The sequence below is a fragment of the Bubalus kerabau genome, chromosome 7 (assembly GCF_029407905.1).
Source record: "Bubalus kerabau isolate K-KA32 ecotype Philippines breed swamp buffalo chromosome 7, PCC_UOA_SB_1v2, whole genome shotgun sequence".
In the NCBI taxonomy this organism is placed as follows: domain Eukaryota; kingdom Metazoa; phylum Chordata; class Mammalia; order Artiodactyla; family Bovidae; genus Bubalus; species Bubalus kerabau.
In genome coordinates this window covers 7,013,815-7,029,039 of record NC_073630.1, presented here as the reverse complement: position 1 = coordinate 7,029,039, position 15,225 = coordinate 7,013,815, and the positions used below count along the sequence as shown (strand labels likewise).

General features: G+C 35.7%; 1 protein-coding gene across 2 annotated transcripts in view; it reads right to left on the bottom strand.

Moving 5' to 3' along the window:
- BBS7 (Bardet-Biedl syndrome 7) overlaps positions 1–15,225 on the bottom strand; it is a 38,922-nt gene that overhangs the window by 2,679 nt on the left and 21,018 nt on the right. For both annotated transcript variants that reach the window (XM_055587576.1, XM_055587577.1), the window contains exons 11-18: positions 14,588–14,780; positions 13,154–13,228; positions 10,384–10,449; positions 5,526–5,665; positions 4,043–4,207; positions 704–813; positions 479–582; positions 205–328 (exon numbers count right to left, since the gene is read on the bottom strand). In XM_055587576.1, coding sequence (XP_055443551.1) covers positions 205–328; positions 479–582; positions 704–813; positions 4,043–4,207; positions 5,526–5,665; positions 10,384–10,449; positions 13,154–13,228; positions 14,588–14,780 — 977 coding nt within the window. The remainder of the gene's footprint in view (positions 1–204; positions 329–478; positions 583–703; positions 814–4,042; positions 4,208–5,525; positions 5,666–10,383; positions 10,450–13,153; positions 13,229–14,587; positions 14,781–15,225) is intronic.

The following is a 15,225-nucleotide window of genomic DNA, read 5'->3' as shown; positions in this document are numbered from 1 at the left end:
TTTACTTGTATATTATCAAGTAAAAATATTAAACATTAAAACCAACTCGACAAAATACACTGTGCAGTACACTGGCTGTTACTGTTTCAGTCATGACTGCTGTAATCTTTGCCTATCTCCTTCCGCCTAGCTTCCCTCATGTGATCCTTTGCAAACAGCCAATAGAAAAGAATATGACAAGGTATGGTAGAATAGTCCACTAACCATAGAGTCTTTCAAGATGTGCAGGTTGCTTTTTGTATTCTTCCTGTAGGTGATCTGCCTCTTCTAGAATACAGCGATATTCTGGTATCAGAAAGTTTGTGTTTCCCTCATGAACCTGCAATTCCTTATTTAAAATAAAAAATAAAAGCACCTTAATTTCAAAATTCAGTCCAGTGTAAAGTGGACTTAAAGTAAAAAAATTTAGGTTCTTTACCATTTTAGAAATCCGATCACAATAAAATAATAATCATGAATCCATGGCAGACATACTTACTTTTAAAGCATCAATTAACTGCACTTTCTTAGCCAAAAGCAACTGGTACTCCAGCTTTGGGTGGATTAGCTTTAATGTGTGTTTGACTGATACTTCATTTATCTCTAGAAGAAGTTGAGGCAGGGACAATTAGATAAGTCACTTTGATCAGGAACATTCTTATTGTAACAACAACCCCGCCCCCCCAAAACAGAAAGAATGATTCTTTTTATGCTTTTCTTTTACCATAAGATATGTTGAGGTTAATTTTCCTTTTTGTAGCTTCTTTAGAGAGCACATCTTTTAGGATGGATATAGTAGAAATGTTGTCAGATTTAAAAACTCCTTCGCCTTTTCTATAAAATTAATATTTTTAAAGAAACAGTTTTAGAAGGAAGTACATCCAATAAATATGTCCCGTAAACACATATCTTGTGACTAGAACCTTGTGTTTAGACTTCATTTAATTTTAAATTTCTTTATATACACATCTCACTATTAATGTAAAGCATATTTAAACATATAAACTACTACTGTTGTAGTAATTCAAGTTCTAAACATACTTGTAAAACTGAGTACAAGATGTTAGACATATGCCTCCTAAAGATATGACAATTTAAGTCCTTCACTTAAAACTTGTTTATTCATTTTCACTAATAAAATTTCTAATAGCTAATACCTGATATATATAAAATACATTTAGAACTACTTACTTTCATATCAGTTCTTATGTAACATATAGATTAACAGCATGACTCCATGCTTCATCCTTAAATATCAAACCTAAGAGTAATATCTATAATCACAGGACCCTTCTTTTTCTTTAGGGAACCCCTTTGTCCTCTCTCTCTCTTTTTCTCTCTCCCCTCCTCATAGTTTCATTGGCCTCAACCCTATTTCTGGAACTTTAGGAAGAAGCTTTTACCAGTGTGCTTCATGATCACAGTGGTTCATGTTTTAACTATGATAATCAATCGTGGGGCTTTTATTGGAACTAGTGGCAAGGCAAGGCTATGGTAGCTGAAAAGACACAAAGCTGGATGGAGGTGTTGTTGGCCCCCATGGCACCACACAGGAAAACCAAGAGCAGACAGAATCAGAGTTGAGCAATGAAAAGTGATGAAGTCTTAGAATGGAGAGGGTTAAAGGGATCAGTTAAGCTTCTGATCCAGTTGTGTCTGAAGCAGACTACTTAGTTATACAAGCTGATAAATTCCTTTTATTTGGTTAAGCCTGCTTACATTTGGTTCCTTTTTATGACGACCAAAATTTTCCTAATTAATATATACTATCTTTACGTATTCAATGTGGCCTTTTTATTTGGTTTCATATTGACTAACTGTAGACAAATGCGAATTCTTTTTTTCTAGAAAGATTAATAATACACACTTATTTTGATCCCAATTATATTTTAGAAATGATGAGATTTTTTTCCCACTAGTCTTCAACTTTAATGAAATTTCACATTAAATACATATACGGTACCTGGCACTGTAGAATGACTTACACAGTTTATCTTCCTTTAAGCATTACAATTCAGTGAAGTAAGTGCTATTATTTCCATTCCTCAGAAAAGAAACTGAAACTCAGAAAGTAATATAGCTAAGGTCGAATAGCTGGCGAGTCACAGACTCAGATTCAAACCTAAGTATGTCTGTCTCCAAAGTATATACTTCTATACTTCTTCAATATATATTTCTTAATCAGGTACCCAAAAAACATTTATTGAGTGTACCACTATGTCCAAGGGGCTTCCCAGCTGGCTCAGTGGTAAAGAATCCGCCTACAATGCAGGAGACCTGGGTTAGATCCTTGGGTTGGGATGATTCCCTGGAGGACATGGCTACCCACTCCAGTATTCTTGCCTGGAGAATCCCCATGGACAGAGGAGGCTGGCCAAGTGCAGTCCATGGGGTTGCAAAGGAGTTGAACACGACTTAACGACTAAACAACACTATGCTCAAAAGCCATGTGTTAGACACATGAGGATACAAACAAAAATAATAAAGAAATAAACTCTGTCCAGAAGCTTACAATCTGGTTTAGAGACTAGCTTGCATAAAAATTATTACATACTTCAAACAAGTAACAATAAAAATCTAAGACAGGTAAGAATAAAATGCTACAGGAACAAAGAGCATCCAGGAAAACTTCAAAAATGTAGCTACTGAGTTGGACCTTCAAAGATAAGCAGAGTTTTGACTGTTAAGAAAAGAATATTTAAGGATACAGAATGATAAAAAGCAAAGATGTGCTATTTTAAAAATATATAACATGCCAGGGGCCTGTCAAATTGTCTACTATGTGTGAGGTTCGCTGTCATACTCCAAAACAGAAGTCATGATTCTAGGCTTAGACACAGATAAGATCCCCTGGAGGGTACAGTGAAATGGTCCCTCAGAACTGATGCTAAAACCAATTATATAAGCAAGATTTGGGGAAATAAATATATATAAAAAATAAAACCAACTAGATTTCTGTAGAGTTCTTGGTCCCAAAGGCTATATTCAAAGGTAAAATTACGTGTTCACTGCTGTTTGCTGAACTTAGTGTGGTAAAGTCTCAGCTAGAAAGCAGGAAGTAGAATACCTCAGTAAACTGCTCAGGGAAACAATCAAGAGACAGAAACAGAGGGAAGATAAGAAGCCCTCTCCCCTCCAAACAACAAAATTAAAATAAAAACAAAAGATCAAACAGACAATACCAACCTATAGCTGTGAGAGAAATGAGAAAAAGTATAAGGGTACAAGGTCAAAGCAGATTACAGAGAAATCAGCCTTATCCAACACATTCTGAAAAAGAACAGAGAAGAAAATTCTGGCCTCCACTATATTCAGAAACAGAAAGTAGGGAGGCCTATGCGAGGGAGTGACAGTGAACAGGGCAGGAGGGCAACTGTGAGCTGGAGGAAGAGTGTTAGAGAATGATGACCTTCACTTCATAATGCGGTAGCTTCAAAAGCCTGCATGTTCTAAGATTTCAAATTCTGAGCCATTTCTTATTTTTGCATAAAGAAACTCAATGGTCATTCTTCTTGTAATTCAAAATGGAATTAGGATAAATGTTCATTTCAGTTTGGGAAGGACTTGCATGTTTACAATGTCTTCACTTTAATCAAATCTTTGACGTCAATAAAATGTTAAAGTTTTCTTCATGAAGTTCTATGTATTTCTAAAAAAAGAGCATTCCCACATATTTTTATGAATATTTTGTTATTGTTGCTCTGAAACATTTTTAAAAAATAATTTGTTTTCTAACTGGTTAGGGTTGAGAATGGGAAACATATTGATCTTTCATATTTATTGCTGCTGCTGCTGCTGCTAAGTCGCTTCAGTCATGTCTGACTCTGTGCGATCCCATAGACAGCAGCGCACCAGGCTCCCCCATCCCTGGTATTCTCCAGGCAAGAACACTGGAGTGGGTTGCCATTTTATTCTCTTAATCCCACTTGCTTTTCAGTAGATTCTCTTGAACAGTATAGTTTTCAAATTATATTATTTGCAAATTACTGTCTTAAAACATATGAAAATTTAGAAGTTCCATTTATGTAAAAACACGTGTGAAACACAAATAAGTTTTATTTACCTGTAGGTACTTTCAAGTTGTGTATCCAGGAAGGTGTTCTGAAAATAAAATGTCACACATTCTCCTGCTGGAGGTTTTTCAGGAACTTCAGGCATGCAAAAAACCACCCAGGAGTGAAGTTCAGAAAAACTGAACTGGCCTGTCAAAGTCAATGTATTCATGGGTCTGCAATTTAATAGAAGTGCACATATTTGTGTGGGAATACATAGAGGTATTATATGTACTTAATACATTAAAAAACAGGATTTTGCAACAGTAGTTACAAACATAAAAGCAGCCATTTAATTTTTCTCAGGTTAATCTTACCCATCAGATAACATTTTGCTATACCTGTACTTTAACAGTTAAATGACATAAATAGCTTGTTTTCATTATAACATGCTTTTACAAATAAAAATTCAGTTTATTTAGGTCAATTCCATTTTTAATAAGTTCATCTAGTATTTTTACTATACAAACTACAAAACATACTTACACAAGGTAAGGAAAAAAATCAGCATAATGTGAAAGCAAAGAACTGGGCTGTTTTAAGACAGATAGATGTGGGTTTGAAACACTAGCTGCATGCCACTAGGAAAGTTAAGGAATGATACCTTCTATTTTGCAAGGATATGGAATTAAATTTCTATCCTGCAAATCACACATACACATAAAAGTTTGTAAAGAAAATTAAATAAATGTAAAATGAATCAAATGGATAGTTAAGAAAATACAAGTTTATCAAATTAAAGGTACAGAAAAATTTTAAGAGAATACAAAATAGAAGAAACTTTTGAGATCTCCATACCAACCTTATTTTCAGATTAAAAAAAAACAACCAAAACCCAGAGAGTTAAATTATTTCCATAATGTCATGTAGGAACATATATAAGACTATAATCCAAGGAGAGCCCAGCTCAAATCAGCCTCTAAAAGAAGACAAAGACTCATCTCTATTAGAAATATTAACACAGGTATCCCCCACTTTTTGGAAGCTCACTTTATGCCACTTTGATTTTATGTAAGGCCTACATGAGTACCTATTTTCAGTAACCAAAAAAAAAAAAAATCCAAAGAGGATTTTTGCTTTTACAAAAAAAGGTACAAAGCAAAAATAGCCTCAGCATCTGTTCTGCAGCGAGCTGTTAGAGAAGTAGCCCGCACCCCAGCAGCACCGAGAAAGGCCCACCAAGCTCCTCCTCCAGGAGCTACATTCAGCTCTGAGCACCAGGCGGCAGAGCTCTGAGCTCTGTGAGCATCTGTGCTTTATTGCAATTGAGTCTAAGCATCCATTAGCAAGATGTGTCCTAAGGTAACTGCTTCTCTGCTTTATGCTATTTTGGCATATGAAAGGTTTCATTAAAATGCCCTACTTTCAGATAGCGGGGGAAATCTGTACATAGCATTTAATTTTTTTTTTAAGTACAAATTTGCTACCAGAATAAAATAACAAGTTTATATGCATCACTTAATATCCTGAAAATAAACTCTCCCTTTGTCCTACCTGTCATGATCAATAAAGTGAGTTCTTTGATGGAGTGAAAGGGGTTTGATATGGTACTGGCGGACCTGACATGTTTTGGGTTGAATTCTTGGAGTCACATATGCTTGAAGTGTGCCATACTGGCCTTCAATTGAGCGAATCTGATTCAACACAAAAAGAGGAAAGAAAATAAGAATAATCTAGCAACATAATGCTATCTTTAAAATGTTCAACACAAGTAATCAAGTACTTAGGCTTTAATTTCTTCTGTAACACACTGATGGAAATAATGACATTCTATTCAACAGGAACTTTTTACCACTATAGTCAAAGAAGATTTTAAAAGATTTTAGCAATCAAAAGAAAAATTAATCCATCTGTAAGTCATCCCTCTGACCTGGACCTCCACAGGAGACACTCAAACACTCCAAGGAGGTATGCTTGCTCCTTGGAAGAAAAGCTATGACCAACCTAGACAGCATATTAAAAAGCAGAGACATTACTTTGTGAACAAAGGTCCATATAGTCAAGGCTGTTGTTTTTCCAGTGGTCATGTATGGATGTGAGAGTTGGACTATAAAGAAAGCTGAGCGCTGAAGAATTGATGCTTTCAAACTGTGGTGTTGGAGAAGACACTTGAGAGTCCCTTGGACTGCAAGGAGATCAAACCAGTCCATCCTACAGAATATCAGTCCTGAACATTCAATGGAAGGACTGATGCTGAAGCTGAAACTCCAATACTTTGGCCACCTGATGTGAAGAACTGACTCACTGGGAAAGACCTGGATGCTGGGAAAGACTGAAGGCAGGAGGAGAAGGGGACGACAGAAGATGAGATGGTTGGATGGTGTCACTGACTTGATGGACATGAGTTTGAGTAAACTCTGGGAGTTGGTGATGGACAGGGAAGGCTGGTGGGCTGCAGTCCATGGGGTCACAAAGAGTCGGACCTGACTGAGTGACTGAACTGAGCTGAAGTCATCCCTACCACAGAATTTATAGATTTGTCATTCCAAAAGATAAACATTCTCATACACCACCTTATCACATCTAAAAACATAGGTGTATAATACACTGTATAAGAATCACATTAAAAAATGGTAAAAATTTAGACATTTTTGTTGAAAGGATAAGTGAGTCAATAACTTAACACTTCATTCTCTCAGAAATAGGGGCATTATAGCATATGGCTATTATAAAAATCTATTGCAAGGGACCTTCCCTGGCGGTCCAGTGGTTAAGAGTCTGCCTTCCAATGAAGGAGATACGGGTTTGATCCCTAGTCAGGGAACTAAGATACCACATGCCACAAAGGGACTAAGCCTGTGAGCTGCAGCTACTGAGTCCAAGCTCTCTAGAGCCCGTGTGCCACAACAAGCGAAACCCTCGCTCTGCAGCTAGAGAAACCTTCATGCTGCAATGAGGAGCCTGTGCAGCCAAAAATTTTTTTAAAAATCTATTGCCAGAAAAAAAAAATGTTTCCAATAACTTAATTCTTAACTTTCTATGAAAACAGAAAAGCATACTCATAATCTAATTATGACATATTGGGATTAGGAAATTCTTTATACCTTTTCAGTTGGATATCCTGAGAATTTAAAACACTTATAGAAAACTCTAATTCATATAACTGTGAAGACCTAATTTTAGAGGAATTAGAAAGCAGTCCAGCTTCATGCATTGGGGAAGGAAATGGCAACCCACTCCAGTGTTCTTGCCTGGAGAATCCCAGGGATGGCGGAGTCTCGTGGGCTGCCATCTATGGGGTCACACAGAGTTGGACACGACTGAAGCGACTTAGCAGCAGCAGCAGCAGCCAGCTTCTCTCTCCTGCCGCCCCTTTCAACTCCTCCCTGCTCTAGTTCATGAAACGGACTGCAGAACCTCTTGTATTACAAAGGCAGCTTCTCTAATCTAACTGACATATCAATTCATACTTTCCCTGGCATGTGAGGAGGGGAAAACAAATCAATGTTTTACCTAAATGGGAAACATAAATAAAAATTTAAAGCAAGAATTTTTTGCAAATGTTACACTAAAAATATTTCTCTGAATGCAAAGAGAGAAAACATAAGGCAAGGATAAAGAATAAAAATACAGGAGGAAAATAAAAAATCCATCTGATAAAGCTATATCTTTAGGGCTTCTTTTTAAGGGGTAAGCTTAAACTGGTACATAAATTTTTCCACATAAATTCATAATTAGCATCAGTTCAGTTCAGTCGCTCAGTTGTGTCCGACTCTTTGCGACCCCATGAACTGCAGCACACCAGGCCTCCCTGTCCATCACCAACTCCCGGAGTTTACCCAAACTCATGTTCATTGAGTCACCATCTCATCCTCTGTCGTCCCCTTCTCCACCTGCCCTCAATCTTTCCCAGCATCAGAGTCTTTTCAAATGAGTCAGCTCTTCACATCAGGTGGCCAAAGTATTGGAGTTTCAGCTTCAGCATCAGTCCTTCCAATGAATATTCAGGGATGATTTCCTTTAGAATGGACTGGTTGGATCTCCTTGCAGTCCAAGGGACTCTTTCAAGAGTCTTCTCCAACACCACAGTTCAAAAGCATCAATTTTTTGGTGCTCAGCTTTCTTTATAGTCCAACTCTCACATTCATACATGACCACTGGAAAAACCATAGCCTTGACTAGATGGACCCTTGTTGACAAAGTAATGTCTCTGCTTTTTAATATGCTGTCTAGGTTGGTCATAACTTCCCTTCCAAAGAGTAAGCATCTTTTAATTTCATGGCTGCAGTCACCATCTGCAGTGATTTTGGAGCCCAGAAAAATAAAGTCAGCCACTCTTTCCACTGTTTCCCCATCTATTTGCCATGAAGTGATGGGACCGGATGCCATGATCTGCTTTATGAATGTTGTGATTAGTATAACACAGCAAATATAGCAAATATTTTATAATAACTATAAACAGTATAATTTTTAAAAAAAGAACACAATTGTTCCCATTTTTAAAAAGTCATGTTTTCTCATTATATACTTCATATTCATTATTTTAAAAATCCAAACAATGAAGAAAAATTAGGATTAACATATAAGTCATCTGAAATCCTACCACCTAGAGATGATCATTATTGCTATTTTGATAGTCAACCTTTCATACATCTCTCTATGCAGATGTACAAAAATAAATGCACATGAATAAATTCTATTTATATCATAGACAGCTTTGTTTTTATTTCTAATGTCTTCCCTTATCTCTGCCTCTCCTAATACTATCATCTCCCTCCCCCTCACATCCCACCCAAACCTTCCTCCTATTGTATGATCTATCATATCAGACAGCTATGATTCTTTTTACATATTTCTTCATATTATAGATAATATGTATATACATATACAGAACTTTTATCTGCATTTTGCGTTTTTCATGGAATTTGCTCTACATTAAAAGGAATAGATCAGCTCATTCTTTATTGCAGCTGTGCAATATTCTATGGAATGGATAAACAGCTACTTATTCAAACATTAAATACTGAGTGTTCACTTTGATTCCACCTTTCTGCTTCTACAAACAATGCTGCAGTTAATTATACATATATCTGTGAGTACACTACTATGACTTTATTGCTATGAAATAGATTCCAACAAGTAGGACTACAGCCTATTTTACCAAAGTGGCTTTAACAATTATTTCCTTCAGCTATGACTGACAGTGTCCTTTTCCTCATCCTGTCACTAATGATGCTGCTTTCTCTAAATTTTTGCCAATTTGTTAGACAAGCATAAACTGGAAGTTCCTTAACCAGATGTAAAAGAGTTATTGTGTAATAGCATCTCTCTTGAAAAAAATCTTACTTTGAGTCTCAGAACATCAGCAACACCAGTAAAAAGTTATATAGTCCTTAATTTTTGGATTATAAATGTACCAAATTTTTTTTTAAATCTCACACTAAAAACTAAAATATATTTGTGTGCTAAAAACAGTATTTAATTATAAAAATGATTATCCTAGTACATTGCAAAAGGAAACTTCAAAGATTTTCCCTGGAATAGATAGATAGTAATGCCATCACTGAATGCAATCAGAAAAATCCAGATAATAGGAAAATACAGGGCAAATGCTCAGATACTTCAGTAACCAAATTACCTTATTTGGACTATGGCTGAATCAAACGTTAAATTAAAAGCAAAAACCACTACACTAAACATTTGATGATACTAAGGAATTATTAATTTTTCTTTGGTTTGATAACAGTATTGTGATTAGGTTTAAAAAGAGTTCTTTTAAACATATATACTGGAATACTTACAAAAAAAATTACATCCTGTATCTGCTTCAAAATAATTTGGAACAGAGAGTGACAGCATAAATAAGATTGTTATGAACTGATCATTGCTTAAGCAGGAATCATTACTCTTATGTATGTTTGAAACTTTCCATAAGAGAAAATTAGAAAAAACATTTCCAGCTAGAGGAAATTTAGGATTGGTAAAAATTTTAGTGAATGTAATTAGTTGAGTGTTAATAGAAGAGACAGTGGTTTGGGCTGAATTAAAATCAAATAGGTAAAGAATCCACCTGCAGTGCAGGAGACCTGGGTTCAATCCCTGGGTTGGAAAGATGCCCCTGGAGAAGGGAATGGCAACCGACTCCAAGATTCTTGCCTGGAGAATTCCATGGTCAGAGGAGCCTGGCAGACTACAGTTCATGGGGTTGCAAGGAGTTGGATACATCTGAGCAACTAAGCACAGGACAGCACAGAAACCTCCAATTCTCAAAAACAGGTCATTCAAAAGACATTATTCAAAATGCTTGTTTCAGGGAGAAATTTAATGCAAAGAAATGATATCACGTTACAAGATTTACCAAGGAAAAAGAAAGTTCGAACTTTCAAGTAAAGGTAATTTCAAACATTTTTACCTTGAGCTCTAGTCTTGTGGTATTTGCCTGGCACCGGTAAGTGGCGAGGAGAAAATTGTCATTTGACTAGGAATAATTCAGAAGTTGAGGAGAAGAATGAATCCATGTCTTTAAGAATAACAACAGCATCAATAATAATAACTGTTATCATTTTACTGAGCACCTATCATTTGGGTGGCACTGTGCTATGAGCTTTATGCTTATTCCTATAAACAACCCTATGTGGGAAGTTCTAACATATGAAGAAAATGGGTCATGGAGAGTTAGGTAACTTTCCTAAAAGCCAGTAAGTAATAACACTGGAATTCAAATTCATATCTATAGCTCAGTGCTCTTTCCATCTTGAATCTCTCCCATAACATTTAAAAATATTAATTGTCCTTCCAAAAATTTAACTGATAGTGCAAATCCCTTATGCTTATATTATAAAGGCAAAAAACATAAATGTTTAGTGTTGAACATATTTGATTTTCACACATACATACAGACAACTTAGAAATATCTCATCTATGTATTTCTAGCAAATAGCACAGTGTCAAGTAGACCATAGGCATTCAATAAATGTTTGTTGAATAAAATTGGAGAGGTTACTTCATATAATATAACTTCTTGAAATAGAATAATAAACTACTAAAAACAAAAAAAAAGTATTTCTGGGTGCATGAATCGCAAAATCAGACAAAACAACATGAACTATTTGATATGCAATTTTCATGTACTGATATTTCCCTATTTTTAATAAATACCTGAAGAAATAAAAGGAATGCTACTATTAAAAGGAAATTCAAATGTTTTAAACTCAGCAAGCACAGAGGATAAGTCAACTTAAAAATAAATATGCTTTTGTGTAATTAAAAATAAATGTTATGTATCTCAGTGTTTACAGATAAAATGACTAATTAAAAGAGATAAAATGCCTGGAGTTAGGTTTGGGATGGGGAGAAGAGGGTAAAGAGCAGAAAACAAGACTGGCCATATGTTAAAGTTAGTGAGGAGTTCATGGAGGTTGTGCTATTCTTTCTCCTTTCGTGTATGTTTGAAATCTCTGTAAGATTTTTTAAGTCATCATTCTAGAAAACAGGTTTTAAATTAGTATAAAATACTCGAATCCTGCATTGATATAAACAGGCTAATTTTTCACTGTAACTTAGGAATTAAAGATCTGAAGTTCATACTAACTTGATTTTTTTTAATGATCATAAAAACGTAGGTCTTAATCGTTTGTATCTTATTCTCAAACAGGGATGGCAAAGCATATATGATAACAATACAACTGCTTTTTGATAAATCTCTTATCAAAAAAAATTTTTACTCTGAAATTATTTTGAAAATTATTCCCTAATATAACTATCAACTTTGTTCTTTATCTATTCTTTTTATCCTTCTCTTTTTAATGCCAGTTCCAGTCAGACTTTCTTCTCTGGCTTGCCTTCCCTAGACCTTTTCTGTACCCTAACTTCTCCTCAGGAGCTGCACCTAGCGCCAAGACTGCCAGCCAGCTAGTACCACGTAGAGGGAAGTGAACTGCAAACGCATCCGAAAGCTCAGATATGGGCTCATCCCGGGTACTCTGCACAGAGTAGGTGTTCGATAAATGTCTACTGAATGAAGGGTAAGCAAGAGTCAGCAAGAAAAAGTGTAGAAAGGCAGGCAGATGGAACAGATCGTGTTTAACTGTAGGAATGTGTGAAACTATATAGCATTTTGAAGAAATTTTAAGAACTTCAGTTTGGCAGAAATCATGTGCCTGGGAGGGAAGGTAGCAGCTGGTGAGAGATTAAGTTGGAGTTGTAATCAGAGCTGAATTATGGGAAGTTTTTATGCTACAGTGAGAGGTCTAGACTTACATGCAGCTCAGGAAAGGTTTTAAAAGGTTGTGAGAAGAGAAATGACACAGTGATGTTTGTACTTTAGGAAGGCCTCTTGGATGGAAGTGCACAGCATCTTCTGTGATTGACAGGCAATACTGAAGGCAGAGAGACTGGTGGATGAGTAGCTGAAGCAAGCATGGTGAGAGCTGGAAGGTTAACAGAAGTGGAAATGAAGCAAAGTAGACAGCTAAGAGCAAGGGAGCGAGAACTGACAGAAATCAGTGACTACAGTAGTCTCCCCCTTATCTGTGGTTTTGCTTTTTGGGGTTTCAGTTACCCATGGTCAACTGTGGTCTGAAGATATTAAATAGAAAATGCCAGAAATAAGCAACTCATGTTTTGCTTACAGAATCACACACCATTCTGAGTAGTGTGATGAGAACTTGTAACATCCCACTCCATCTCATCTGGGACGTGAATCAGTCCTTTGTCCTGCATATTCATGTCATATATGCTACCTGCCCGTTAGTCACTTAGTAACCATCTCTGTTATCAGATGACATGTTGTGTTCAGGTAACCCATGTTTTACTTAATGATAGCTCCAAAGTGCAAAAGTAATGATACTGAAAAAAACACAGTATTATTCAAGGGTTCCGTAGTATTTATAATTTCAGGCATCCACTGGGGCTTTTAGAATGCACAGTATCTCCAGCAGATAAGAGGGAGGGATCCACTATAATTGGATTAAACAGATAAGAAAAAAGGAAAGAATTTAAGACAACACTCCAGTTTCTAGATTATCTGAATACAGAGAAAGAGAATACAAACAGATTTTGAGGGAAAGGTTATGGAAGGAAATATTGAAGGAACATTGACCCTAATAGCATTTACAGGTTTCATACAAAATGGCATAATGAAAATGAAAGCATTTAAAGAATTGTTTATATTTTTTACTCACCTCAGAATCACAGCTGCTAAAGCTGACAACAGCAGAATTTTTATCCACATCAAGTAAATCTATTGGAACATCACTCTACAATCAATATTAAAAGGAAAAGAAAGGTTCAGGTAGAAAACTAGAAATTTTCCAACGCATATTTTCTCTTAGGGTTTTCTTTGGTTCTAGTTTATGTTAATCTCTAAATATGAGAGTATGAACTCTCTGAACTTATATTTGATAATACTTACTTCTAGAAAATAAATATAATATGAATAAATGTCATATTATGACTTATTTTCTAATTTGGATTAATCAGAGATTACAGATTTTAATCTCTCACTGCTCTTTTTAAAGTATAGTTTTCTTAGACCTTTCTGTCAGTACTAAAAATGCTACCATGGGCTACATATGGTCATGTTTATTATGCATGCTTGCATGATAAGTCCCTTCAGTCATATCTAACTCTTTGTGACCCCATGGACTGTATCCTGCCAGGCTCCTCTGTCCCTGGGATTCTCCAGGCAAGAATACTGGAGTGGGTTGCCATGCCCTTCTTCAGAGGATTTTCCCGACCCAGGGATCGAACTCGGGTATCTTATATCTCTTGTACTGGCAGTCGGGTTCTTTACCACTAGTGCCATCTGGGAAGCCCATGCTTATTTATATCAGTTCATTTTTATAATTTTTTATTTCACCTGTAACACAGAAAGAGGGTAATTCTTAATCTACTCTGGAGAAGTAGCTTCTAGGACAATGAGTTTGCACTGTGCTCTATATAAATGATGCACCTAGAGCTGTTCAGTGCAGCAGTCCCTGAGCTAACACTACTTAAGAGAAATTTCTGCCTTTAAGTTTTAATTAATAATCCTCCCCCTCCCCCATATCTTTTCAAACTTTGTCTTCTTCTTCCTCTTTACTCTTATTTTCCATTCATGTTTCTATCATCCTTTTCCACTCTCTATCTTCTAGTATAAGAAAAAAAATAATTAAATAAATTGAAAAATGGTGCTATACATTATTATCTCTAGGTTTCACCCTTCGAAATCATCTGCTTTGCCTATTGACCTATCTAGAAACTGATGGCTAATGAGCAGTCTGTACTGTAAACTCTTACTTTAGTATTTGGAACTTAAAGATCCTATTCAGGATATTAAATACTGAAGTTTTACAAATCACATCTCTGTTAAAATTTTCCTAAAGGCTATCCAAAGAACAAAATCCTAAATGTCCTTCCTCAGTCTTTCTGAAACGTAAGTTCACCAGCCTTTTGTTTAATATGTATAGGGTGAAAGTAAAGATATAATTTAAATAATCTATAAGCAAACTGATTATCTAATGGAAGATTAAGATAAATGTTTAAAATCACTGTCTAAAACTAAAAGTGTCCAAAATAATTAGTGGACACTAAAATAGATCCAGTCATAAAACAAAGAAATTATGCATTTTACTTACCTGTATTAAGACATTATCTATCGCTGTCTGCACCTCTAAGATAAGGCTGTAGCTGGCATCATCTTTATTTAATGTAAACTTGTCATTTACACTAAATGAAGGTACTGCTGATTTTGCTTTGCTTGACTGAGAAGACTGTTGATATTTCTCTCTCTCCTGTAGCACTTTATACTGCAGCTGTTCCAATTCACTCCTAGAGGAAAATATAGAACTTCGTCACCTATATTTGAGGTCCTCAGAATGTTTACAAAAATTTGACAGACATTTACTTCTGCAAAATGGATTTTTTAATTGGTTGCATTTGAACTATAACAGAAATAGAAACAAAATTTTTGCTTCTATCACTGACCAACTGGTTCCATATTATCTATCTATAATCTAAAAACTAAAATATCTTCTCAGCCCCATACCAGCACTATTAATAAAGAGTTGTAAGAATCAAGGCAAGCTGCAAATACACATGAGTCTGGCTTCAGTTACATGTAGTACTAATCAGAAGACAAACTAATTGTTCTGGGGTAGAATAACTTAGATTTAATGAGAAGGAACAAAATGTGTGAAATCAATAAACATGTACCTTTCAGAAAAACATTAGAGTAGACAGACAACAAAGACTGCAGAGTATCAACGATAATCAT